The 26,210-nt window shown below is 49.8% G+C and overlaps 1 protein-coding gene across 9 annotated transcripts in view; it reads right to left on the reverse strand.

The window, feature by feature from the left end:
- Positions 1-26,210, reverse strand: part of CDK5RAP2 (CDK5 regulatory subunit associated protein 2) — a 183,555-nt gene that overhangs the window by 121,722 nt on the left and 35,623 nt on the right. For all 9 annotated transcript variants that reach the window (XM_019966830.2, XM_019966831.2, XM_070795383.1 and 6 more), the window contains exons 6-11: positions 19,155-19,278; positions 16,137-16,291; positions 10,341-10,503; positions 9,149-9,202; positions 8,212-8,331; positions 5,403-5,495 (exon numbers count right to left, since the gene is read on the reverse strand). In XM_019966830.2, the coding sequence (XP_019822389.2) occupies positions 5,403-5,495; positions 8,212-8,331; positions 9,149-9,202; positions 10,341-10,503; positions 16,137-16,291; positions 19,155-19,278 (709 nt within the window). The remainder of the gene's footprint in view (positions 1-5,402; positions 5,496-8,211; positions 8,332-9,148; positions 9,203-10,340; positions 10,504-16,136; positions 16,292-19,154; positions 19,279-26,210) is intronic.

Raw genomic sequence — 26,210 nt, forward strand, 5'->3', positions numbered from 1 at the left:
CCAGTAGTCATGTATGGATGTGAGAGTTGGACTATAAAGAAAGCTGAGTGCTGAAGAACTGATGTTTTTGAACTGTGGTGTTGGAGAAGACTCTTGAGGGTCCCTTGGACAGCAAAGAGATCCAACCAGTCTGTCCTAAAGGCAATCAGTCCTGAAAATTCACTGGAAGGACTGATGCTGAAGATGAAACACCAATCCTTTGGCCACCTGATGCCAAGAACTGACCCATTTGAAAAGACCCTGATGCTGGGAAAGATTGAAGGCAGGAGGAAAAGGATTACATGACAGAGGATAACATGGTTGGATGGCATCACCAACTTGACAGACATGAGTTTGAGTAGGCTCTGGGAGCTGGTGATGGACAGGGAGGCCTGGCGTGCTGCAGTCCATGGGGTCGCAAAGAGTCAGACACGACTGAGCAACTGAACTATGTGAATATTTCTAAGTCAGGATGTTATATAAAAAAAGACAACCCCAAAATCAAACTGCAAACGAGCTAAAAAATAAAAGCTATGCCAGAAGAAAACCAGGGAGGAGAATCATCAAAGTATTAATAGTGGTTGGGTGATTACGTGATTTCCCTTTTTTCCTTCTTTCTAATCTTCGGGAATAAAATTATATACTACTCGTAATAGAAGAAAATAAACTTCTTTCTAAAATGTGTCTTTTGAATTAGATTGAGGACAAGATTAAAAATTTTAGAGCAAGGGACACTTGAGCTGTCAAGGTCTCAACGCTGAATGTAGCACAAAGGTACTGGCCCCAGCTTCTGGGCCTCCCAAGAAATCTAGTTCTGCCTCCGTCGACAGAAAAGCCCAGGTGTTCACAGAGGTGGGCTACAGCCACAGTCACTCTGGAGGTGCAGGGGCTCTGCTGTTCGTGGGCCCCTACAGCCGAGCCGCATGGTCCCACGTTTCCCCAACTATTCTCGAGGACGCGGCGCCACAGAGGAAGAGCACCAGTCAGACTCCAGAGTGGGCTTCACAGAGGCTTTTGCTTTCCGTTTCCTTTAAAACTGAAATAAATGAGAGAAATGCGAAAACCTAGGCCACATTCCACCTCACCCCAAAAAGGAACTGGGGCAATGCTTATCTAAATAAACTCAAAAAAGAAGGTGAACAATGATTTGGGGAAATGCTCACCTTGAACAATTTTCATAGTTACCTCTTATTAAGTAAGCACTGATAATACATGACTCTCTAAACCAGGCACTTTTACAAGCATTGTATCTCTGTCTCTCACACCAACGCTGGAGAAAGCAACGGCACCCCACTCCAGTACTCTTGCCTGGAAAATCCCATGGACGGAGGAGCCTTGTGGGCTACAGTCCATGGGGTGGCAAAGAGTCAGACACAACTGAGCGACTTCACTTCCACTTTTCACTTTCATGCACTGGAGAAGGAAATGGCAACCCACTCTAGTGTTCTTGCCTGGAGAATCCCAGGGACGGGGGAGCCTGGTGGGCTGCCATCTATGGGGTCTCACAGAGTCGGACACTACTGAAGTGACTTAGCAGCAGCAGCACACCAATCCTACAAAATACACATTATCATCCCTCTTTAAGTCACTAAGGCTCAGACTGATAAATGACTGGCCTGTCTTCAGACCATAAGGGATTAAACCTGGGATTCAAATGACTCCAGAGCCTGTGCTCTTTCCAGGGCCTTTTCCACCTCACCCATTCCATGGAAGTTTCCAATTAACACCAATAAACTACAAAAAATTAAAACAAGAAGACTGAATTCAATGGGGGAAGGCTAGAGACAAGAATACCAGTTCAGAGTTTGTTAAATATAGCGCAGCAATGGTTGTTATTTAAATAATAGATATTAATAAAGTGATCAAAGTCCTGTGGGAAAACCATGTAAATAACAACACAAAGCCTCTTTAAAAAATCTAAGTTCAAAGAAATCAAATTCACACAGCCAATTCACTCCATGAAAACACTTCCCATGCTACTTTGCTCTGAGATGGCCCTGGGAGAGCTTCCCCGGAGAGGCTGTTCTTTGCCTTTGTTTCTTGACGTTCTCCTGCAGGACAGCCTGGCTTCTGGATTCCATTTCATCACTCAAGCGCCTACTGAGCAGGTGGCGACATGGGGCCCAGGGGGACATGGCCAGAAACCAAAGCCCAAATAGTATCAACCAATTGTTCTCCACAGTGTAAAAATGATGAGTTCGCTGAAAAGAGCGAACTGGCCAGAGTTCTAAGGCCAGTTCAGACTGTGTGACCAGGGAGAAGTTCATTTCTGTAAAGTTCGTTATCTTACTGTGAGACTGATCACTATTTCACAGGATTGTTGTAAAGGTAGAAGATGATAACAAACAGTCTTGTTTCAGCTGGGGCGGGATAAATAAATCCAGGCCCCCTCTGCCATCACTTACTCTACTATCTTTCAATCAACAGATAATAAGGAGACTTTCCTCAAGCTAAAAGCTACGTGTATGTCATTAACAGAATCTGAAAACAGACCAAAATAAATACTACTGTATTTTTATGCCAGAACTACACCACCCAACTTAAGGATGAGTTGACGTTTACTGAGTCACTACCTGTGCCCAGATACACACTCTACTTAACCCTGATAAGGATTAGGGGACGTAAGTGTGACTGTCTGGATTTTATGATGTGTAGGCAGACTGGAGAGTGCAAATTCGTTCACCAAGATGAGACCAGCTGGCGAGGCAGAGTCAGACGCACGTCCACGTCCCACCCCAGGTTCTTCCCAATGAAAATAAGATGATACACACAGTGGACTATATGCAGCTGTTTAAAAACACTATATAAAAAGCGCATGTGCGCGCACACACACACACACACACACACACACTCACAAACGAGTGGTGTCAAACTGCTGAAATCTGAGTGAGGTCAGCAGACAGCACCAATACCCTGGTCATGACACAGTCCTACGGTCACACAAGACGCTCGCTGCGGGGGAACTAGGTTAAGGAGCAGGCAGAAATTTACTGCATGTGAATCTACAATTATCTCAAAATATTGGTTTTTTTTAAAGATCGGCTAGATCTAAAAAAAAAAAAATCAGGATTGGTTGATCTATATATACTGCTATGGCCAGAATGTTAAATGAAAACAAGAGATTATAGAAGAAAATACATAATGATGCTATTTAATTTTTCAAAGGTGATGCATATATACATATGCGCTTTGAAAGAGTTAAGGTGTTAACAGTGAACATCTTCAGATGTGAATTTACTGGTGACTTTTATCAACCTCTTTCCACCATTTTAAATATTTTATGAATTTCTTGCGATGTGCAATGTTACTTTTATAAAGCCATGCAGGGGGTGGAGGAGGCATAACACTGCTTCCAATCTGAAAATACGCTGTTCAGATGGCTTCAGAGGCGGCACAGCCAGGCCGCACTGCAGTCCTCAGAGTCACCCTATGATTAGGACTCACGTCTCTGCGCTGTGGCCAGAATCCGAGAGTCTGAACACCGCTAACCGCCGCTCCACGGTCAGGCTCAACGCCAGCCTTGTGAGCTCTGGCTCTGACGCTACAGTTCGTTCAAATCACGTAACATCCCCAAAAGGTCCTCAAATGTCAAAGACAATGCATTTTCAAGGGTCTGTCCAATATTCACATTGTATACACCTTGTAATTAATGAGCCAATACAGGGGTCTGGTATGCGTTTATTCACACACATGATCAGAGTGGAAAGAGCACAGATTTGGAAGTCAGACTCGAGTTGAAGTCCTAGCAACCTGTCAAACAGGGGAACGCTCTACCTTCATGGCTAAGGATTAAACGAATGCTCTCTGAACAGCCAACAAGCCAGGCAGAACCTGAGGCGTTTTAACAGTGTCTGCTCTTCACACTTCTCAAGATGAGAAACCTGGCCGACGCCAAACTACAAGACCTCAAAAATCACTCTGACAGTCCTTAGGACTGAGGGTTATGAAACTAACGAACACAGACAATAAGTTAGGGTAACATTTGAGTGGATAAGACTTTTCTATCCATCAAGGGCCAACAGCAAGTAAAATATCACAGCTCTTATAAGGATATCTGGTCTTTGCTTATCAATTGCCAACATATATTTTTTTCCCTAAGGAATGGGTAATATGGATGGTTTTCCTGAGAATTCAGCTTTTAAGGCTTGTTAATTTCTAAGCAAGTAAAAAAAAAAAAAAAACGAAAAACTCAGTGCAAAGTATAATCTTGGCTCCATTTCATTAACCACCACCAAAATAGTTGGGAAGGCAAGGCTGAAAGTCCCAAAACAGAAATGTATCTCTCCTTGCAATACACCAGGATTGAAACCAAATTACTTCAGTTACTCTTACTGTGAACCAAGGCTCTGAAAAGATAAGGCATGGGATATGAATCTTAGGAACCAAGCAGTCTTAAATTAGATTTAACTCCTAACTTCTACTTTATAACTAAAAACAACATAAGCGGGAGACGTGGGAGGGGAGAGTTTTAAGGTAGTATGGGCTTCATCAGATGATGGAGCTTTATCGATTAACCAGTTATTAGTAACAGGTAAACACTGTATAACATGGAAAGAAAATGCTAATTCCAAATACAGAAGCATATTTAACAAGAGAGACGGGCGACCAGGGGATGACCAGCACGAGTCCTTGCAGGCCCATGTTGGAGGGAAAACAGAGAACAGGCAGGTCAACTAACCAAGGCTTGGAACAGATATCTGCCCAGGAGCAGGAAGCCCGGAACAGCCAGGCTCAGAGGGGAGGTAGGGAGGGACAGGGAAGAGCACAGGCTGGGGCGTGAGACCGACTCTGGGGTCACATCCTAGCTCCTTCCACCACGGTGACCCTGAGCAAGCTACTCGATCCTCTGAACCTGGATGTCCTCAGCAGAGAACAGGGATGGGAACAGTGCCTCCCTCAGGGGGCTGCTGGGCAGCCTCACTGGGCTGATCCACGGGGCGCAGCGCTTGGCACATAGAGCATGTTCGACAGAGGCCAGCTGTTAGGATCAGCAAGTACTGCACGTAAGTCCTGGCCCTCACAAGGCTGTGTGACAGTGAATCAGCTGCGTACCCTTGCTGAAACTTCAAAAAACCCTCAAATACAAGCGGGGTGGGGGGGTGAAAACTGGCTTCCCCACCGGGTTGTGAAGGTTAGATGAGATAATCCACACATCTCACAGTCTACTCCAACTCCTGAGCTAGGGCACTCGGCCCTGCGCCCGGCACTCGCACCGCTGGGCGCAGCCGTCACCATCTTCATGTCAGACTGACGAGGGGGCTGGCGAGCGGCCCACAGCTGCGGGAGAAGCTCCTCTAACTGGCTGAGCCAACTCTGTTCTCACGACCTCTCGGAGCTCCCTGGGCTCCTTCTAGCAGCACGGTCCTGACCTCACAGGGGTAAGGATCACAGGGAGGACCACTTCAAACAAAGCCGACACTTACCTGGAATTTCTGGGTCTGTGCTTTCTGGGGGGCTTCTCTGGCTTTAGCAAAGGCAGCACTGAGCTCTTCGATTTCAGAGTTAAGTTCTTCAATCTGGGTAAAAATAAGGAAGAGTAGCCGAGTGTGCAACTGGGATCTCCTCTCTCTGCATGGCCCAGACGCCACTCCTGCTAAACTGGGAGCCCTTATCACTGAGGGCTCTGTAGTCAGGACAGTGGGACTTCTCGTGCAACTGGCCGCTAGCTGGACGACGTTAGGACAGGCACTTCACCTCTCTGAGACTTCACCCCCTCAGTGGTAACACGAGGATGCCACACTCACCCCACCGAAGCACTGTTAGGCTTCAACAATGTGATGTGTATAGGTGCTAACTTGATGTCCCGCTCATGCTGAGGGTTACTATTGGGTTAGCCAAAATGTTCCTTCGGGTTTTCTAACCATCCTACAGAAAACCCAAACGAACTTTTTAGTCAACCCGATAGTACTGTTCACAGAGATGACCCACCACACCACCCAGCCTGGCTCCTCCCAGAACTCCACCGCCTCCAGTGACCTTCTCCTATGGCCCAGACTCAGCCACAAACTCCCCAGCCAGCCCCTGGCCTCTGCGAGAAGGCACCTGCTCCACCACCTGGGGCCCTGCACAGCAGCGAGCTCTGCCTTCAGCTGGGTCCCGAGCTCCCAACACGCGACATGGACACGGACTGCGATTATGAACCAAGCCTCCGCTGCAGCTGACACCAGTGGCTACTCACACTCCTGCCTCCTTGGCTTCCCCAACCCCGGATTCCTGGTTATTAGCGTCCTGCCCCTGCGGCCACCTTCCTCTCCTTATCTGTGAAACTGTGCACCCCTGCAGCCCAAGGCTCCGCCTTCCTGCCCACCCTGTGCTCTCCTTGGGTAAGGAGACCAGCTCTCAGAATTTCACCCACACGTGTGGAAGACTGACTCCCAGATCCATACCTTCAGGCCCGGGCCTTCTCCAAGTTTGGGACTGGCATGTCGACTGCCTCCTGGACTTCTCACCTGAACAGTCCAGGGGCTCCTCCGAGTTGGTACCTTGTAAACGGTATTCTTGCCTAGGAAATCCCATGGACACAGGAGCCTGGCAGGCTACAGTCCACGGGGTCGCAAAGAGGCAGACACGCCTTCGTGACTGCACCACCACAGACAGGCTCATCACCTCCAGGGCCACCCCGCCTCTCCGTGGCCCTCCGCGACCCGCGCTTGTAAGGGGGCTGGTGGGAGCACCACAGCCCCAGGTGTGCGGCTAGAAGCCGCCCCATGCTGCTCCTCCTCTCAAGTCCTGCATCTCATCACCAAATCCCCCAGAGTTACTTCTCATTTTTCATTATTTCCAATCTGACTTCTTGAATAAGCCCCACCCCTCCCCTCCTACTTGCTGTGATCACTGCTGACTCGGGCTTTCTGAATGGGGGGCTAGGGGCTCGCTTCAGCACTGGCCTCCCTGCCGCCATCCTCTCCCTCCCGCCACCCCGTCTGGATACAGTCTCATCCCTGGGGAGGGGAGTACAGTCACACGCCTCCTGCTCCAGAGCCCGCTACCCGAGCAGCTAAACTCACTGACTTCCACCACCACCGCCCCACGCAGCCTTGCTGGCTCCTTCTCTCGCCTCACTTAAGCTCTGTACGTGACGCTCTGGCAGGCTTCAACTGTTTTGCTTCTGCAAACACACAAGGAGCTCTTTCCTAACTGAATGCTCTGGCCAGCGTTCTCTTCCCTGCATGAGGCGGCTCCGCGTCTCCACCTGCCCCCCAGCTAACTCTTGGTCCCCCTCTAAGATTCAGCCCGGACCCCTGCTCCCAGAGGAAGCACTCCACCGAGCTGCTCAGAAGCTCCAGAAGTCACTGAGGGTGACCGCGGTGGAGCTCCCACATCCACTCTAAGCGGGACCAGGCCCCCTTCCCTCCACGTCACAGCCACCTGCGCTCCCCTCAGTCCCGACCCCTCATGCTGCCTTTTGTCTCCACTAGACTTTGTCTCTACTATCGGTGCCCAGCAGTGACTGAGACGTAAGAGATCACGATCCTCACAACAGGAAGAACACAAAGAACCCCCAGGCACCACCTTGGATCCCCAGGGCAGCGAGCCAGGCAGCAAAAGTCAAGGGAGACTTCCAGGTGGTGTGACTGGGGATACGGTGGTGCCACAACACAGACAAAAGCGAGAGAAAATGCAGCATCGCGGTGGGATGACGGGCGGTGAGGGAGGTGCTGAGTCTGATTAGAAAGGACCAACGCGGAGGGGCCTGTGAACCATCCAGGTGAGACGTCACAGCCACGGCCTTGTCTCCCAAACACCGTCATCTCAATTTTCTGTTGTCTTTCAGAGGATTGGACCTACTCTCCGACATGGTAGCCACTAGCCACTTGGGCTCTTGGAGACTTGAAATGTGGTCTGTCTGACTTGAGATGTGCTAAGCCTATTCGGACTTCAAAGACAAAAGTCGGAGTTTAAAAATGGTAACTACCTCATCATTATTTTTGTTTTCCGGCTTACATGGTGAAAGGATAACATTCGAACCTCACTTGTTTCTTTTTACCACCTTTAATGTGGCTACTAGAAAATTTTAAATTGCATCTGTAACTCACATTATATTCATACTGGACATCCCTGGATTAGCCTCTACAGAAGAACTTCTAACGGACAATACAACCCTTCCCCTACTTTCCACACTCAGCTCAGCTCTCTTATAAACTTTTTACCTAAAGCTAAAAATTTAGGGTAAGACAGGCCAGTCACAGAAGCTAACAAAGAAAAATCTAACTTCGGGTGTATCCGACATACCTCTTTTTCCTTCGCCTTTAATGCCATGGTTAGACCCTGAATGGCTTTATCCCTCTTTAAACTATTTTTCTTTTCCGTAGCAATTTCTCTTTCCTTCTCCCTCAGGTCTTCCCGAAGTGCCTAAATTAGATTAGAAACAGATTCACTAAGTTGATGCGTTCTAACCAAAATGCGCTGTAAATACATCTCTAAAAGCACACTCAAACGCAGCTGTTCCATCCTCCTCCTGTCAACCTGTGATTAATGCTTCCAAGTAGCGCTGAGCGTCGCTCCCGGTTACCGCGTTGCCGCTCACGGCGACGGGGATGGGTGGAGAAAGGGAATCAAATCAGTTAGGATGGTGACAGCTAGTCCCATGGGAAGGACTCCAGTGTCTTCTGGAGCCTGAATTCAGTCACAGCAGAGCCTCGGAAACCGTACCGGGTTATTTGGGGGAAATAACAGATCATTAATTTCACTCCTTAATGCCTCAAAAGCTAGCAGAGAATTCGGTTTGATGGAGACTGAATATATGCATTTAGAGTCTGAGTTCATTTCTAATCACCACTGCCTCCCTCCCGGGCTGTTCTGAGGATCAAATGAGATGATGGACATGAAAGCGCTTTCTCCGCTGCAGGCAGGACTCGGACGCGGGCAGCTGGGACCGGGGGACCCCAGCGCAGCGGCTCTGCAGTCGGGCCGGCGGGTCTGAATCCTCGCCGCACCTGGGGACGGGACCTCGCCTGTCTGAGCCTCCTGGGTCACATCTGCAAACGGGAAGGCCCGCTCCACCAAGTCATCGCCAAGGCTACCAAACCCTCTCTCACGTGCCTACGGCGTAGCTGGCAGGCAGTGGCGCTCAGTGCCCACCGCCGGCCGTCACCCAGAACTACCTGCTGTGCCCCGGAAAGAGCCGAAGGGCGTCCTCAAGGCACTTGCAGAAACGGCATCAACATACCTGGATCCTCTCTTCAAAGCGATTTCTCTCCTGTTCCCACTCCGTCTGTGCAGCCTAAGAAAAGGCATTCATTGGTGCCCGGAAGGAACCCACGAACCAGGAGCTCCCCCAGAATAGTGAGAGTGAGCGCTCCACTTACGTTCTGTCTCCGCTGCTGAGGCTCTCACGAGCCCAAGCATCCACTCTTTACAGCTCACCTGAAGTCTGCCCGAGGGAAGAACGCAAAGACAAGTACCCCCACCGGCTGACGACCAGCCCCATGGAGCACGAACCAAGGAGCTGCAGGAAGCGGCAAAAGCCACTACTGCACAGCACGCAGGGAGCAAGAGGGGCCAGAGGGCGGGGCGGACGCAGGCCCATCACGGCCAAAGGCAGCCAGGGAGGCTACAGAGCTCACGGCTGGGTCAGGACAAAGACGAGCCTGCTCCACAGAAAGACTGAGACGCTCCACGCACTCCAAAGTGTCCCCGGGCATGAACGGACCCGCAGCCACCCTGGGTCCAACCAGAACCAGAAGATTTCCGCCGGGGCTGCCTGCACCTCAGGGCCTGCCCACCTGCGGCCGTGGGAGCCCCAGGCATAGGGCAGGGGGCCCGGGGGCTACAGGGTCTGTACCAGCGACCCACCTCTTGGAGCCAGGGAGAACAGAACAACTCTCTGAGTGTGTCTCTACAAGAGCTCCGCCTCGCAAGGTGCCAAGATTAACCAAGGTGGAACGCTGACCCCCCCACTCCAAGCACAGCCAGGCCCCGAGGCAAGTTACTTCCGTTCCCCACCGCCTCTGAAGCTTCAGACCAGACCTCGCCTCAAGCCCGCCTCTGACCCCGACGACAAAACAGGTACATACCATGACACCACCCTTCAAAAAACCCGATGGGTGAAAGCAAACTTCCCTTCAAAAAACCCGATGGGTGAAAGCAAACTTCCCAGGCAACAGCATATTAACACATGGTAAAACAGAGGCGTTCGGGTATGGACTGTATTTTTAACCAACTCTACAAACACCCGAGACGGGAAAGAAAAAAACTGCCAGGGCCCCTGGCAAAGGAGGATTTCTGCTAATTCCTCAGCTCACGACAGGGACCTGGTATTTTGAAGGCCAGAGTGTGTGACTGTGGGGACTGAATATGCACTCATCCCACAGGGGGGTCCGGTCGGGTAATTAAAGCCCCCACCCCCCGCCATGCCTCACCTCAGCCTCACCCTCCCCGTCTCCCCTTAGAGCAGCAGAAAGTCCTTGGAGTTCTCCCGACGACACGGTTTCATCAGGAGATGCCATCTGAGATTTCTCCTCTTTAAGGCACTGAATTAAAGCATCTTTGCTCTTCAAAGACAGCTTCAACTCCTCAATCAGTCTGAAAGAGAACACAATTTAAATATTAATTCTAAGCTGTTCCCTCAGCTCAGTGGAGCAGGAGGTAGGAAATGGGGCCAGACACCTTCAAAGGAGACATGTGGGAGGACTGAAGAGTTGCATTTTGCAGGTGGGAGACTAAGGGCCAGAATTCACGGGGCATCAGCTGTCCCCTTGCCTCCAGCCCACTCATGGCCAATCCACCCCCTGAGCAGCCAGACTATGGCCAGATCGAGTCACCCTCCTCCTCAAAGACTTTCATCAGCCCCCACTAGCGACGGCCATGGATTATGAATTTGGGCCAGGTCGGGCAGGGGGGCGGGGGGTGGAGCGGGAAATCTTCTCTCCCAAGGAAATCTGGGAGTGAGGCTAAAGAAACAGGACCGACAGAGCTGAGCTGCTGCAGTGATAATGAAAACAAGGAGTGCGTCTTCCAAGGCTTCTCAGGGCAACGTGTAACAGACTGGCTGCCAAGGTAAAGGGCCAGCTCCTCAGCAAGGCACTCAAGGCCCCGGCTTAAGGGCCAAGGCAGCTGGCGGCCCTGCTGACGGCCACCCTCTCTGCCCCAGGGCCTCTCCAGGGACCTCCGTCTACCCGGAACCCCCTCACAACTCTGCTCCCACCCCCACCTGATGGACGCCCACCCATTCACCACCCATGGTCAGCCAGGCCCCCTCAGGTAGAGCTGAGCACATCCCTCTTTGGGTCACCGAATTATCCCTTACCCTGTAGGAACTGCTCCCTGACCTCAGCCAAGCTATTTAACCTTTGAATCTGCATTCCCACGGCTATAAAGTGGGGACCACTCGCTTCTGTGGAATAAAGATAAGCTATTTAAAATGCTCCATGACCCCAGGCACACAGCAGACCTCGACAAATAGCAGTGGCTATGATTACTTTAAAAAAAAAACATTCAGCAATTAGCATTTTGTTGGCGGACCCTCAGAAGAGTCTTTCTAGCTAAGCCTAGGAAGCACCTCGGTAGGATAAAAGAGCAACGGCTTGGAAGTTTCAGAGCTTCCTGAGCGCCGGAGGTAAAGGGGAGGCATGAGTAAATGCAGCTGAAGCACCTAGCAATGCGGATTGGAGCATCTGAAAATTCACGTCCACCTATACAAGTCCTGTACCGAAATCCTAACCCCAAAGGTGATGGGATTAGGAGGTGGGGCCTTTGGGAAGAGCTGAAGTCGTGATGTTAGAACCCTCCTGAGCGGCAACATGAATGAAGCTGCAGAAAGACCCCGTAGGCCGGGAAGCGAGGGGACACAACGAGAAGCCTGAGACCCCGACGAGGACCCTGGTCCAACCACGCTGGCACCTGGCCCTCGGACTCCCAGCCTCCAGACCTGTAAGAAGTGAGCTTCTATCGTTCGTAAGCTGCCCAGTCTGTGATGTTTTGTTATGGCACCCCGAAAGGACTAAAATAATTGAGCACAGCGGGAACTGGCAGCTTGGGGGCAATGCCCCCCAAAACTTGGAAAGAGGAGTAAGACTGCTCTCTAGGGGTTCCAACCTGAAATTATCACACAGTCAACTGGAGAGGCAAAAAGTCATCAAACTGCACTTAAAACGGACTTGTTGTGCCGCATGTAACTTATACTTCAATAAAACCGACCTGCTTTAGTTGCCTTAAGGTGACTTCCCCGGCGGCTCAGACAGTAAAGCGTCTGCCTGCAATGTGGGGGACCAGGGTTTAATCCCTGGGTTGGGAAGACTCCTGCGGGCAGGAATCCCTCAGAAGAAACGGAGTGGCCATCATGGTCCACAAAAGAGTCGGAAATGCAGTACTTGGATGCAATCTCAAAAACGACAGAATGATCACTGTTCGTTTCCAAGGCAAACCGTTCAATATCACAGTAATCCAAGTCTATACCCCGACCAATAATGCTGAAGAAGCTGAAGTTGAACGGTTCTATGAAGACCTACAAGACGTTTTAGAGCTAACACCCAAAAAAGATTTCATTATAGGGGACTGGAATGCAGAAGTAGGAAGTCAAGAAACACCTAGAGTAACAGGCAAATTTGGCCTTGGAATATGCAATGAAGCAGGGCAAAGACTAATAGAGTTTTGCCAAGAAAATGCACTGGTCATAGCAAACACCCTCTTCCAACAACACAAGAGAAGACTCTACACATGGACATCACCAGATGGTCAACACCGAAATCAGATTGATTATATTCTTTGCAGCCAAAGATGGAGAAGCTCTATACAGTCAGCAAAAACAAGACTGGGAGCTGACTGTGGCTCAGATCATGAACTCCTTATTGCCAAATTCAGACTGAAATTGAAGAAAGTAGGGAAAACCACTAGACCATTCAGGTATGACCTAAATCAAATCCCTTATGATTATACAGTGGAAGTGAGAAATAGATTTAAGTGACTAGATCTGATAGAGTGCCTGATGAACTATGGACGGAGGTTTGTGACATTGTACAGGAGACAGGGATCAAGACCATCCCCATGGGAAAGAAATGCAAAAAAGCAAAATGGCTGTCTGAGGAGGCCATAGCTGTGAAAAGAAGAGAAGCGAAAAGCAAAGGAGAAAAGGAAAGATATAAGCATCTGAATGCAGAGTTCCAAAGAATAGCAAGAAGAGATAAGAAAGCCTTCTTCAGCGATCAATGCAAAGAAATAGAGGAAAACAACAGAACGGGAAAGACTAGAGATCTCTTCAAGAATATCAGAGATACCAAGGGAACATTTCATGCAAAGATGGGCTCGATAAAGGACAGAAATGGTATGGACCTAACAGAAGCAGAAGATATTAAGAAGAGGTGGCAAGAATACACAAAAGAACTGTACAAAAAAGATCTTCACGACCCAGATCATCACGATGCTGTGATCACTCACCTAGAGCCAGCCATCCTAGAATGTGAAGTCAAGTGGGCCTTAGAAAGCATCACTACAAACAAAGCTAGTGGAGGTGATGGAATTCCAGTTGAACTATTTCAAATCCTGGAAGATGATGCTGTGAAAGTGCTGCACTCAAGGAGGAAAAGGGGACGACAGAGGATGAGATGGCTGGATGGCATCACCAACTCGATGGACGTGGGTTTGGGTGAACTCCGGGAGTTGGTGATGGACAGGGAAGCCTGGTGTGCTGCAATTCACGGGGTCGCAAAGAGTCAGACATGACTGAGCAACTGAACTGAACTGAACTGGGAAGATCCCCTGGAGAAAGAAATGGCAACCCAATCCAGTATTCTTGTCTGGAGAAGCCCCTGGACAGAAGAGGCTGGTAGGCTACAGTCCATGGAGTCACCAAGAGTCGGATACGACTTCACCTTCTAGTTACCTTAAAGCAAGTTCTAGACTGGGATGGAAAAGGAGCAGATTGTGGCGAACCCGGAGCCCCCGCCCCGCTAAGAGAGCAGCCTTGGTCCAGCAAGATTCTGGCCCAGCCCTGCTGCTCGGGGCGGAACAGGATGATTATACAGGCAGCTGTAGAAGTCCCAGTAGGGGGTTATGTGCTGTGCTGTGCTTAGTCGCTCAGTCGCGTCCACTCCACTCGACCCCATGGACTGCAGCCCGCAGGCTCCCCTGTCCGTGGGATTCTCCAGGCAAGGATACTAGAGTGGGTCGCCATGTCCTCCTCTAAGGGACCTTCCCAACCCAAGGATCAAACCCAGGCATCCCACATTGCAGGCGAATTCTTCACTGACTGAGCCGCCAGGGAATATAGACAGAGCAAGCCTAGGGAACCTTCGGAGGCCACTGCAGCTGACAACGGCTCAAGGAAGCTACTGCAGCACAGGCCTGCTACCAAAATAAAAGCACGAAATATGCCCCAGGTCATCCAGTGAGAGAAAAAACAAGTCACCACCCTTCTGCTGATTTGAATAATCAGTGCTGACAGTCCTGGTTTGACCTCACAGGGTCAGACACTCTCCTCCCCAAAACAAAGGAGGAGCTAGAGATGTAAGCCTGACCTTTACCGGAAGAATGAGGAAGAAAGCGATCTTTCCCCTCCCCCGCCTCCAACTCTCTTTTGATTATAAAACTGTAGCCCACTTATTCCTCAGGACAGAGCCCTCTTGCCTGACCACCTCCATCTCTCACAAGCATCTTATATTAATAAATCTACTTCTTGCCTATCACTTTGCCTCTCGCTGAACCCCTTCTGAGCTGAGACACAAAGAACCTGAGCCTCAGTAAGTCCAGACACCAGGTGAGTGATTCTAATTGAAAGAGGGTGGGTTCAGATCCCAGACTAGATTTTAGCTGGGTTTGAGTAAAGTCGAGCTCAGAGGTGCGAAGTTTTGCTGCCATGCCTTGCAGGTTTTTAAGAGAAACTAGAAATCTAGACTTTCACATGAAATTAGATTTTTTCTTCCTAATGTTAGCAACAAATTGAAAGTTACCAAAATACTGTGTAGGCCAAATATAAGTGTCTGTGGGCCGTATTTGACCTAGAGACACAGACTAGACGTAAGGTCAGATTGAAGGAAATCAAGCGGCTAGATCACCTACCTTTGAGAAGGGTGGTGAGAGCCCAGGACACAAGCGAGGTCCTCCCAGGGCGGGCTCTGCTCAGTGGCGGCCGGTTACGTGACAGATCTGGACCCACTTCACCAGGGCAGGACCACAGAGCCCTGTTCATCCAGCTCTGTGCTTTGGAACTCACCTCTGACCTCAGCTTAGCTTCCTAGGCAGGCCCACCTCAGGGGAGGGAACACACTGGCTCTAGCCCCAGGCGAGTCCCACCACAGGGAGGGCCGAAGCAGAGCCAGCAGAAATCAGAGCGGCCCCTCCCCCCAGAGACAGCTGCACATGTGTCTCCGGAGTTACTAGCTTGTTCCATCTCGTGAGCAATATGTCTATGCCCTCCAAGACTGTTTTTCCCTTTTTCCTTTGGCTACCAGGAAGCTTATGGCCAAAACCTGGATGCTAAATTTAGTATAAGCAGAACTTTTCAGCATGAATTTCTGTCTACTAACCCTACCTCTGTCCTCAGATCACTACCCTATTCCTTCTCCTTTCATCCTGATTTTATCCCTAGTTTCCTCACTGTGGGGACCAAGGAGAAAAAGAAGGGAACAAGGATAGGAAGGGGGTGACCCCTTCCCTTGTTTTGGATCATGCCGTGCTACGCTAAGACACTGCAGTCATGTCCGGCTCTTTGTGACCCTATCATGCCGTGCTATGCTAAGACACTGCAGTCATGTCCGGCTCTTTGTGACCCTATCATGCCGTGCTATGCTAAGACACTGCAGTCACGTCCGACTCTTTGTGACCCTATCATGCCGTGCTATGCTAAGACACTGCAGTCACGTCCGACTCTTTGTGACCCTATCATGCCGTGCTATGCTAAGACACTGCAGTCATGTCCGACTCTTTGTGACCCTATCATGCCGTGCTATGCTAAGACACTGCAGTCATGTCCGGCTCTTTGTGACCCTATGGACTGCAGCGCAGCAGGCTCCTCCGTCCATGGGATTCCCCAGGCAAGAATACTGGAGTGGGCTGCCATTTCCTTCTCCAGAGGACCTTCCCAGCCCAGGGATGGAACCCATGTGTCGTGTCTCCTGCCCTGGCAGGTGGGTTCTTTGCCACTAGGGCCAGCTGGGAGGCCCTGTAGTGGACCACGCGGCCAGACAAACGGACATCGGAGCCTCACGGGGGTGCGAGCCCACCTGTCCTTCCCTTCCAGGACCACAGCCATCTCCAGGTCCCCCTCGCGCATCTTCTTCATCTCTGAAAGCTTGCTTTCCAAGCTTAGTCGCAGAGCCTTCTCTGATTCTGTCCCAGCAAAGGCCTTTTCCATTTCTGCTTGGGCGGCTTTCACATCCTAGAGTTAAATTAAATGCATTTGATGCAATTTTTCAATACAATTGGGAACATTTTGAAAGGAAATTGGATTAAAACATAAATATTTATGACTTTTTCTCCGGCACATTTCCCCTCCCTGAATTGTACTACACATGGGGAGAATCAGTAATAAATACATTCACCAACCATTCTCCCCCTCTTATATCCTAAAGAGTAACAGGCATTTCCAGTGGAAAAGACTCTACAAGAACCGTATTTGGGGTTTTGAAAAATCGGATCAATATTTACAGCTTCAATGAGTACGAAGAGAAATGTGCTTCTCAACACCTAAACATACATAAATTCCTAAGAGTCACCACCATTCCCATACACATTCATCCCACACCCCACTGCCCCTCACTATTTTTTTTTTAAGATAATGACTACACGACTCGAAAGTACATTTTCTAAACCTCCAAGGTGATTTAGGTGGTGAGAAACTCTGTGTTCTTCCTGAGAGCTCAGAGAAGCCAGAGGGAAACTGTCTAGATGGCGTGGGCAGCATCTGTGTGAGGGGAAAGGTCCTGGTGCTCAGGAAAGTCGCCTGACGGTGGGTCTCAATCTGTGAGCCCTCGGCCAGCAGCCTCTGACTGCGCCACACAGAGGGAAGTCAGATCGAACCGGGCTCAAAACCCAGCTCTCCCACTTACTCGCTGGGTGACCTCGCGTAGCCCCTAACCTGCCTGAGCCCGTCTCCCAACCTGTAAGACAGGGATAGGAACCTCGCTGGCGGTCCAGGGACTAAGACTGAGGGCTCCCAGTGCAGGGGGCCGGGGCTCGATCCCTGGGCAGGGAACCAGAGCCCACACCCACAACTGAAGACACCACGCGCCTCAGCTAGGGCCTGGTGCAGCCAAATAAACAATTAAATAAACAAGAAACAGAAAACGAATGAGCACCATCTCTCCAGAGTTGCTGGAGACTCTGTCACATGCCTGCTGCATCCCAGGAGACTCCACAAATGCTGGCTCCCCTCCCTGCCCCAGCCACAGCATGTCCTCCACCACCGCCTTCCCAAGAGGGCGAGAGCCTGAAGATCTCGATGGCAGCTGGGGAAAACTTACCAATGTCCTGAGACAAAAAACAGCAGAACCTATTATTTGCTGAGTGCCTGCTGATGCCGGGCTTTGAGCAAGGAGCTTCATTTATGTCATCTGTGATCCTCACTCAACTCCAGGAATTACAGCCTGAGAGACAGGCTGGGGCAGCTCAGCCGGAAGCACTGCAGCCAGAGCGCCCGGCACCCACCCGGCACCCGCAGCCCCGGGGTTCGTTCTCAAAGACGGACAGTTACCTCGTACATCTACTGAAGGGATGAACGAAACCCGTGTATGAAAAGGCTAAGAAACCGTTCTTAGGTGCGCGACACGTGGTGTCTCAGACATGGTAAGCCCCATAAATCGCTGGTTCACTGCAGGTTATTACAATCACTGCAGGGCAGGTGCCTTCAGCCTCATTTCACAGACGAGGCAGCTGAGCCTCAAGGGGCACGTGTCTTCTCCACAGTGACAAACCGGTGACTGAGCAGGAATTCAACCCCGCACGCCAGGCACGCTGTTTCCCTAAAACGCGGGGAGCACGAAACCGGGAAACCCAAGACGACTGAGCCAAGAGGTGAAGTTTCCCGAAGTCTCAGAATTACGTTTTAACTTCAGAATTCGTGCTCAAAAGACTCTCCTTTTGCTTTCAGCTCAGCTGCTTACGATCCAGACTAGGTTCCCCGCCCTTCTGAGCCAGTCTCCTCATCTGTATTTTGGACCTACACACCCCCCTGGGGCTGCTGTGAACAGGAAGAACGGAAAAGACCGTTATCAACCGCAAAGCACAGAACAAGCGGATCTGCTGTTTCCATCCAGGTGTCATCGCCCCTCTTACCTGCTCAGAAGAATCAAGGTTACAGGTAGAGAAAGTGAGATGAAACGAAGACTTCAAAGACCAAGAATGAAGGAACTGCTATTATTCCTCAGTACTAGCTTAACATGGAAGAAAACTTTCTAACACCTAGGAGACAATATATTTTGGCCAAGAAGCTTCCTGCCTCCCACCAGTCACAGGCAGCACCTGGCTGAGAGTCGGTGGGAGAAGGGGCCACACGAGCGGCTCCCCAAGAAGAGCGGTCAGGGAGCATGGGCAGGGTGGGGGCCGGAGGCTGTGCTCTGGGGCCGGGGCCGCGCGGCCACGCGAGTCAGGAAGCCCGGCTCCAGGCTGAGCTGTGTTAGGTGGGCCCTCCCCTCGCTGGGCCTCAGCTTCCCCTTCTGCAAAGAGACTGAACTAGATGAGAAGAAGGGTGGTGTGGCAGCCGAAATACAGGCTTTAGAACCAGCAGCTGTAAGTTTAAATGGGCTTCCCTGGTGGCTCAGTGGTCAAGAATCCATCTGCCAATGCAGGAGACACAAGAGAGCCGGGTTTGATTCCTGGGTCGGGAAGATCCCATGGAGTGGGAAAAAATGGCAACCTGCTCCAGTCTTCTTACCTGGGAAATCCCATGGACCGAGGAGCCTGGCGGGCTACAGTCTATGGGGTCACAAAGAGACGGACACCACTTAGAGACTCAACAACAAGAACGTCCAACCGGGGATTAAGGCTGGACTCGTGTTTCTCTCTGTCCCTCCGTGCCCTCATCTGCAGGACACAGACGGTCAAGGGCGGCGTGCAGGGTGCGCAGGTACGGATTCCACACGCACAGCGCCCAGAGCAGGGCTGCAGCCAGGAGGCACTCAGGAGGGCTCTTGCTTCTGCTGACACCCTGACAGGTTACAGAGAAGAGGAAAAGGAACAAGATTCTGCCCCCTCTGTTATGAACCCACTGTGACGAACAGTCTCCTCAGGGCTCGCAGACTCGCCTCTTCTAAGAGGTGTATCCTCTTGGTCAGGACATCTTCGACCTGGCGGACCTTCTTCTGAGCATCTTCCTTCACCCGCTGAACTTCAGAGCCGCCCCCTCCAGCGAGGCTCTCAACTGCTTTGCTGTGAAAAGAAGCAGAGGCGTGAAATGCACAAGAGTGACAGTCACATGGTGACTCCAGGGGCTCCAAAGAGACAAAGCATATCTGCTGGTCCCTTCTCCCACAGACCTGTGCTGCGCTTTTTTTTTTTTAATATTTGTAATTCACAAGCAGAAATAATGTAATATATAAATGTATTAAATCAATCATGCAGTACACCTTCAACCTACACAATGTTATATGCCAAGTATATTTCAATTAAAACACGCAGATGTGATATCTGTGTATGTGTTTATATGTGGTTTGTATACTATCCAGTGATTTCCTTAGGGTCAATTCCTAAACACGGAATTACTAAGTTAAAGGATAAGCACATTTTCAAGACATCTGACAGCTACTGCCAAATTCCCCACCACAAAGCTTCCGATAAAGCACACCTCCGCCACTGGCAGGAAAGGTGGAGAGCAGGTGTGACGAACCAGCGTGCAAGGAGCAGGGTGCAGGGGACTCCCGCGGCCGCCCAGTGGTTAAGACACTGCACGGCCACTGCAGGGGGCACAGACTCAAACCCTGGTCAGGGACCGAACGTGCCGCCTGGTGCAGCCACAGAGAAAAGAAAGAAAAGGGGTCAGGAAGCAAAGAAAACAAACCTGAGGGCAAAGGTCGGCCACTGGAGGGAAAGCGTCTCAAACCCAGCACGACCGTTCTGTAAGCACCAGCGGCGACTGCGGGCCCAAGGGGAGGGGGTCACCCGCTCCTCGCCCCCCCACCCCCAACACAAAACCCAGAGCTCATGCCGCTGGGCATCACGGGGTGCCCGCTCCACCTGACCAGCGGTGGTGGGGCTGGCGCTCCAGGACCGGACACGGGGCCACCACCACTGATGGCCTTTCCTTTTGGTTCTCGAAAGAGAAAAACAGGGTCAGATGTGAATTTCTGAGACACAGACTCAGAGCAGTTCTCATCGGATTTCCAAAGTGGCTGCGGATTTCCGGAAGGCAGAATAATAAAGGAACGGCTCCACCTAAAGCTCGTTTTTCAGAAAAACGGCAAAAGGATAAATCTATTCATCGCCAGCTTCCCGTGCCCTACTTAAGGGTATATAACATTTTTCCAACCAGGAGCCACGTGAGCAGACACTCTCATGCACAGGCCACGTGCGTTTCTGACTGAGAACAATGGAGAGTCAAGAGGGCCATGCTTGCCATCCACATCTCAGACACGAGTCTCTGCAAATACAGACTCCATTCCTATCTTGTTCCCTGGTACCAACAGGCCTTCGGAAGCCTCCCACCCCGTATCATGATATTATTTTAATGGAATTCAATGTGAACGACTGCAAAGAGCGAGCAGGGGGTCTGGGGCTGAACAGACCTGCTTCCAAATTTTGACTCTATTATGTCCTCAGTGTGACTCTGGCTAAACTACCTCTTACACCTCGGTTTCCTCATTTGACAAATGAGATGATTACCTCTTAGAACTAACATGCTAACACGCGTGTCGCTCCTCTGATCTGAGTGCTGCCTGCTAGCCCGTGTCCCTGAGGACAGCGGTGCTGGCCCCTGCTGAGCGGCGCTGAGCAGCCTCGCTGCCCGCCTCGGCGGGTGTCTGAGCTAAGAACAGATCCTCGCGGGCTGGGACTAAGGCCACCATGGCCACCTGCCAATTAATGCCATGAGATGTCCTCAGGTCCCGCCCAATCCCCTCCACCATTTCCTGATCAGGACTGTCTGGGATTCACTCCTCAAGAGGCATTATACACGGCTGAAAGATTTCTGTTTTAAAAGCTTTCCCCTCCTGAGCCTTGAACACAGGATTTTTCCAGTCCCAAACTTCCACTGACTACCACAAATGTTTTACCCCTTCGGTTTTACAGGAACTTCTGTAGAAAACCACTGGCTCCACCATCCTCCCCTCCACCCCGCGCCACCTCCCCCCACAGCCAGCAAGTGCAAATACCAGCCAGGATCAAACGTCTGTGTTTTGCAGTCTGCATCATACACATGGTCAAGAGGCTGACTACAATTTTTAACAAGTACTGGCATTATTCAATTCGGGTGCATTTTAGTTATGCCACTAAAATGTATTCCCAAAAATAAATGTTCCAACTTTTCATTTATCATCTTTGTATTTTACAGTTACTGTAGCAATAAAATTTATACTCAGCAGTATGGTGCAATTTTCCCCTACTAATGGAATTATTATTTTTGTTTGTGTTTTAAAGCCACAGAGATAAAATTTACTCTTGACAATATGTCTGCTTTTGCTCTTAATGCTCCCTTATTGTAACTGAGAAATATAATAATAGAAAGCCAGAAAACATATATGTTTACTGCACGGCAACGTGGAGCGAGCTCCAGAGGAAATCAGCCCCAGTTCTGCTGCCAGAAGAACTGGGCAAGTCCTCCCATCCGCTGAGCCTCAGTTTTCTCTTCACTCAAATGGGAATACTGGCTGCCTCAAATAGCTGTTATAAAATCAGATGCAATAAAGCATGTCAAGTGCCAGGCCCAGGATCTGGGCCACAGTAGGACCTCAATAAATGTTAGTTCTTGGAAGGTAGAAGGGAAGCTCAAGAGGGAGGGGTTACATGTAAACTTACAGCTGATTCACACTGCTGTACAGCAGAAACCAAAACCACGGCAAAGCAATTATCTTCCAATTAAAAATACACGTTTTTAAAAAATGTTAGTTCTCTCCTTTCTTTATAGAAACTTCTCTTTACAGAATCTGGCGCAAGAGATGAGACAGACACCAAGACCGAAGGAGAGAAAGGGTTTAGAGAAGCGGCTCTAACCCAGCTTTCCACCCAATACAACAAAGAACTTTTCTGGGAACACCACCCTCGCTATCCTTTTTAATCCTCAACATTTCCTCTTGATTCTTTCTATCCTAGTTGTGGTCTTTAGGAAAAGCAAGGCCTTTTCCTGTAACTGATGCTGGGCAGTTCAGGGCCAGGGCAGGTACCTTCAGCAGGTGCTCACTGGACGCAGCACAGAGCCACGGCGGGGCTGCGACCGGCGCGCCAAGTGCAGGCGGCTGCGACCGGCGCGCCAAGCGCGGCCGAGAGGAGCTACCCCACGTCCGAGGTCAGGGGCAGAAGCCGGGAGGACCCCATGCCTGAAGGGTGGCGGCCAAGAGGAGTTACCCCACGTCCGAGGTCAGGGGCAGCAGCCGAGACTGCCAGACTGCCACGGCGCAGGAACGGCCGAGAAGAGCTGCCCCGCGTCGGAGGTCAGGGGTGGCGACGAGAGGAGTTACCCGCGTCCGAGGCCAGGGGCGGGGGCCAGAGGAGCAACCCCACGTTCAAGGCGCCTGCGCGTGTGCAGGAGGGCCTAGAGGAGCTATCCCACGTTGAAGGTCAGGAAGGACGGCGGTGAGGAGATACCCCTCGTCCAAGGTAAGGAGCAGCGGCTGCACTTTGCTGGAGCAGCCGTGAAGAGATACCCCACGCCCACGGTAAGAAAAACCCAAGTGGACGGTAGGTGTTGCAAGAGGGCATCCGAGGGCAGACACACTGAAACCATACTCACAGAAAACTAGTCAATTTAATCACACTAAGACCACAGCCTTGTCTAACTCAATGAAACTAAGCCATGCCTGTGGGGCAACCCAAGATGGGCATGTCATGGTGGAGAGATCGGATAGAATGTGGTCCACTGGAGAAGGGAATGGCAAACTACTTCGGTATTCTTGCCTTGAGAACCCCATGAACAGTATGAAAAGGCAAAATGATAGGATACTGAAAGAGGAACTCCCCAGGTCAGTAGGTGCCCAATATGCTACTGGAGATCAGTGGAGAAATAACTCCAGAAAGAATAAAGGGATGGAGCCAAAGCAAAAACAATACCCAGCTGTGGATGTGACTGGTGATAGAAGCAAGGTCCGATGCTGTAAAGAGCAATATTGCATAGGAACCTGGAATGTCAGGTCCATGAATCAAGGCAAATTGGAAGTGGTCAAACAGGAGATGGCAAGAGTGAATGTCAACATTCTAGGAATCAGCAAACTGAAATGGTCTGGAATGGGTGAATTTAACTCAGATGACCATTATATCTACTACTGCGGGCAGGAATCCCTCAGAAGAAATGGAGTGGCCATCATGGTTAACAAAAGAGTCCAAAATGCAGTACTTGGATGCAGTCTCAAAAACGACAGAATGATCTCTGTTCGTTTCCAAGGCAAACCATTCAATATCACAGTAATCCAAGTCTATGCCCCAACCAGTAACGCTGAAGAAGCTGAAGTTGAACGGTTCTATGAAGACCTACAAGACCTTTTAGAACTAACACCCAAAAAAGATGTCCTTTTCATTATAGGGGACTGGAATGCAAAAGTAGGAAGTCAAGAAACACCTGGAGTAACAGGCAAATTTGGCCTTGGAATACAGAATGAAGCAGGGCAAAGACTAATAGAGTTTTGCCAAGAAAATGCACTGGTCATAACAAACACCCTCTTCCAACAACATAAGAGAAGACTCTACACATGGACATCACCAGATGGTCAACACCGAAATCAGATTGATTATATTCTTTGCAACCAAAGATGGAGAAGCTCTATACAGTCAGCAAAAACAAGACCAGGAGCTGACTGTGGCTCAGACCATGAACTCCTTATTGCCAAATTCAGACTTAAATTGAAGAAAGTAGGGAAAACCACTAGACCATTCAGGTATGACCTAAATCAAATCCCTTATGATTATACAGTGGAAGTGAGAAATAGATTTAAGAGCCTAGATCTGATAGATAGAGTGCCTGATGAACTATGGAATGAGGTTTGTGACATTGTACAGGAGACAGGGATCAAGACCATTCCCATGGAAAAGAAATGCAAAAAAGCAAAATGGCTGTCTGGGGAGGCCTTACAAATAGCTGTGAAAAGAAGAGAAGTGAAAAGCGAAGGAGAAAAGGAAAGATATAAACATCTGAAGGCAGAGTTCCAAAGAATAGCAAGAAGAGATAAGAAAGCCTTCTTCAGCGATCAATGCAAAGAAATAGAGGAAAACAACAGAACGGGAAAGACTAGAGATCTCTTCAAGAATATCAGAGATACCAAAGGAACATTTCATGCAAAGATGGGCTCGATAAAGGACAGAAATTGTATGGACCTAACAGAAGCAGAAGATATTAAGAAGAGGTGGCAAGAATACACAGAAGAACTGTACAAAAAAGATCTTCACGACCCAGATCATCACGATGCTGTGATCACTCACCTAGAGCCAGACATCCTGGAATGTGAAGTCAAGTGGGCCTTAGAAAGCATCACTACGAACAAAGCTAGTGGAGGTGATGGAATTCCAGTTGAGCTATTTCAAATCCTGGGAAGATGATGCTGCGAAAGTGCTGCACTCAATATGCCAGCAAATTTGGAAAACTCAGCAGTGGCCACAGGACTGGAAAAGGTCAGTTTTCATTCCAATCCCAAAGAAAGGCAATGCCACAGAATGCTCAAACTACCGCACAGTTGCACTCATCTCACACGCTAGTAACGTAATGCTCAAAATTCTCCAAGCCAGGCTTCAGCAATATGTGAACCGTGAACTTCCTGATGTTCAAGCTGGTTTTAGAAAAGGAAGAGGAACCAGAGATCAAATTGCCAACATCTGCTGGATCATGGAAAAAGCAAGAGAGTTCCAGAAAAACATCTATTTCAAAATCTGCTTTATTGACTATGCCAAAGCCTTTGACTGTGTGGATCACAATAAACTGTGGAAAATTCTTCAAGAAATGGGAATACCAGACCACCTGACCTGCCTCTTGAGAAATCTGTATGCAGGTCAGGAAGCAACAGTTAGAACTGGACATGGAACAACAGACTGTTTCCAAATAGGAAAAGGAGTTCGTCAAGGCTGTATATTGTCACCGTGTTTATTTAACTTATATGCAGAGTACATCATGAGAAATGCTGGACTGGAAGAAACACAAGCTGGAATCAAGATTGCTGGGAGAAATATCAATAACCTCAGATATGCAGATGACACCACCCTTATGGCAGAAAGTGAAGAGGAACTCAAAAGCCTCTTGATGAAAGTGAAAGTGGAGAGTGAAAAAGTTGGCTTAAAGCTCAACATTCAGAAAACAAAGATCATGGCATCCGGTCCCATCACTTCATGGGAAACAGATGGGGAAACAGTGGAAACAGTGTCAGACTTTATTTTTCTGGGCTCCAAAATCACTGCAGATGGTGACTGCAGCCACGAAATTAAAAGACGCTTACTCCTTGGAAGGAAAGTTATGACCAACCTAGATAGCATATTCAAAAGCAGAGACATTACTTTGCCAACAAAGGTTCGTCTAGTCAAGGCTATGGTTTTTCCTGCGGTCATGTATGGATGTGAGAGTTGGACTGTGAAGAAGGCTGAGGGCTGAAGAATTGATGCTTTTGAACTGTGGTGTTGGAGAAGACTCTCAAGAGTCCCTTGGACTGCAAGGAGATCCAACCAGTCCATTCTGAAGGAGATCAGCCCTGGGATTTCTTTGGAAGGAATGATGCTAAAGCTAAACTCCAGTACTTTGGCCACCTCATGCGAAGAGTTGACTCACTGGAAAAGACTCTGATGCTGGGAGGATTGGGGGCAGGAGGAGAAGGGGACGACAGAGGATGAGATGGCTGGATGGCATCACTGACTCGATGGACATGAGTCTGAGTGAACTCCGGGAGTTGGTGATGGACAGGGAGGCCTGGCGTGCTGCGATTCATGGGGTCGCAAAGAGTCGGACACAACTGAGCGACTGATCTGATCTGATCCACACAAAGGCCCCAGGAAGCAAGAACAGCGGAGAAGCCAAGACTCAGAAGCCAAAGACCCGGCCGCTGGCCAGGGCCCCTGCCCTTTCCACGGGCCCCGCCTCCACTCAGGTAGGGGAGCAGACTCGGGGCCTCACCAGGTGTACAGTCATGCTGGAGAAGCGAGAATCACACGCAGGAAAATCAAGTACCCAAAACCTAGCGCTG

This window comes from Bos indicus, chromosome 8 (genome assembly GCF_029378745.1).
Source record: "Bos indicus isolate NIAB-ARS_2022 breed Sahiwal x Tharparkar chromosome 8, NIAB-ARS_B.indTharparkar_mat_pri_1.0, whole genome shotgun sequence".
Taxonomy (NCBI): Eukaryota; Metazoa; Chordata; class Mammalia; order Artiodactyla; family Bovidae; genus Bos; species Bos indicus.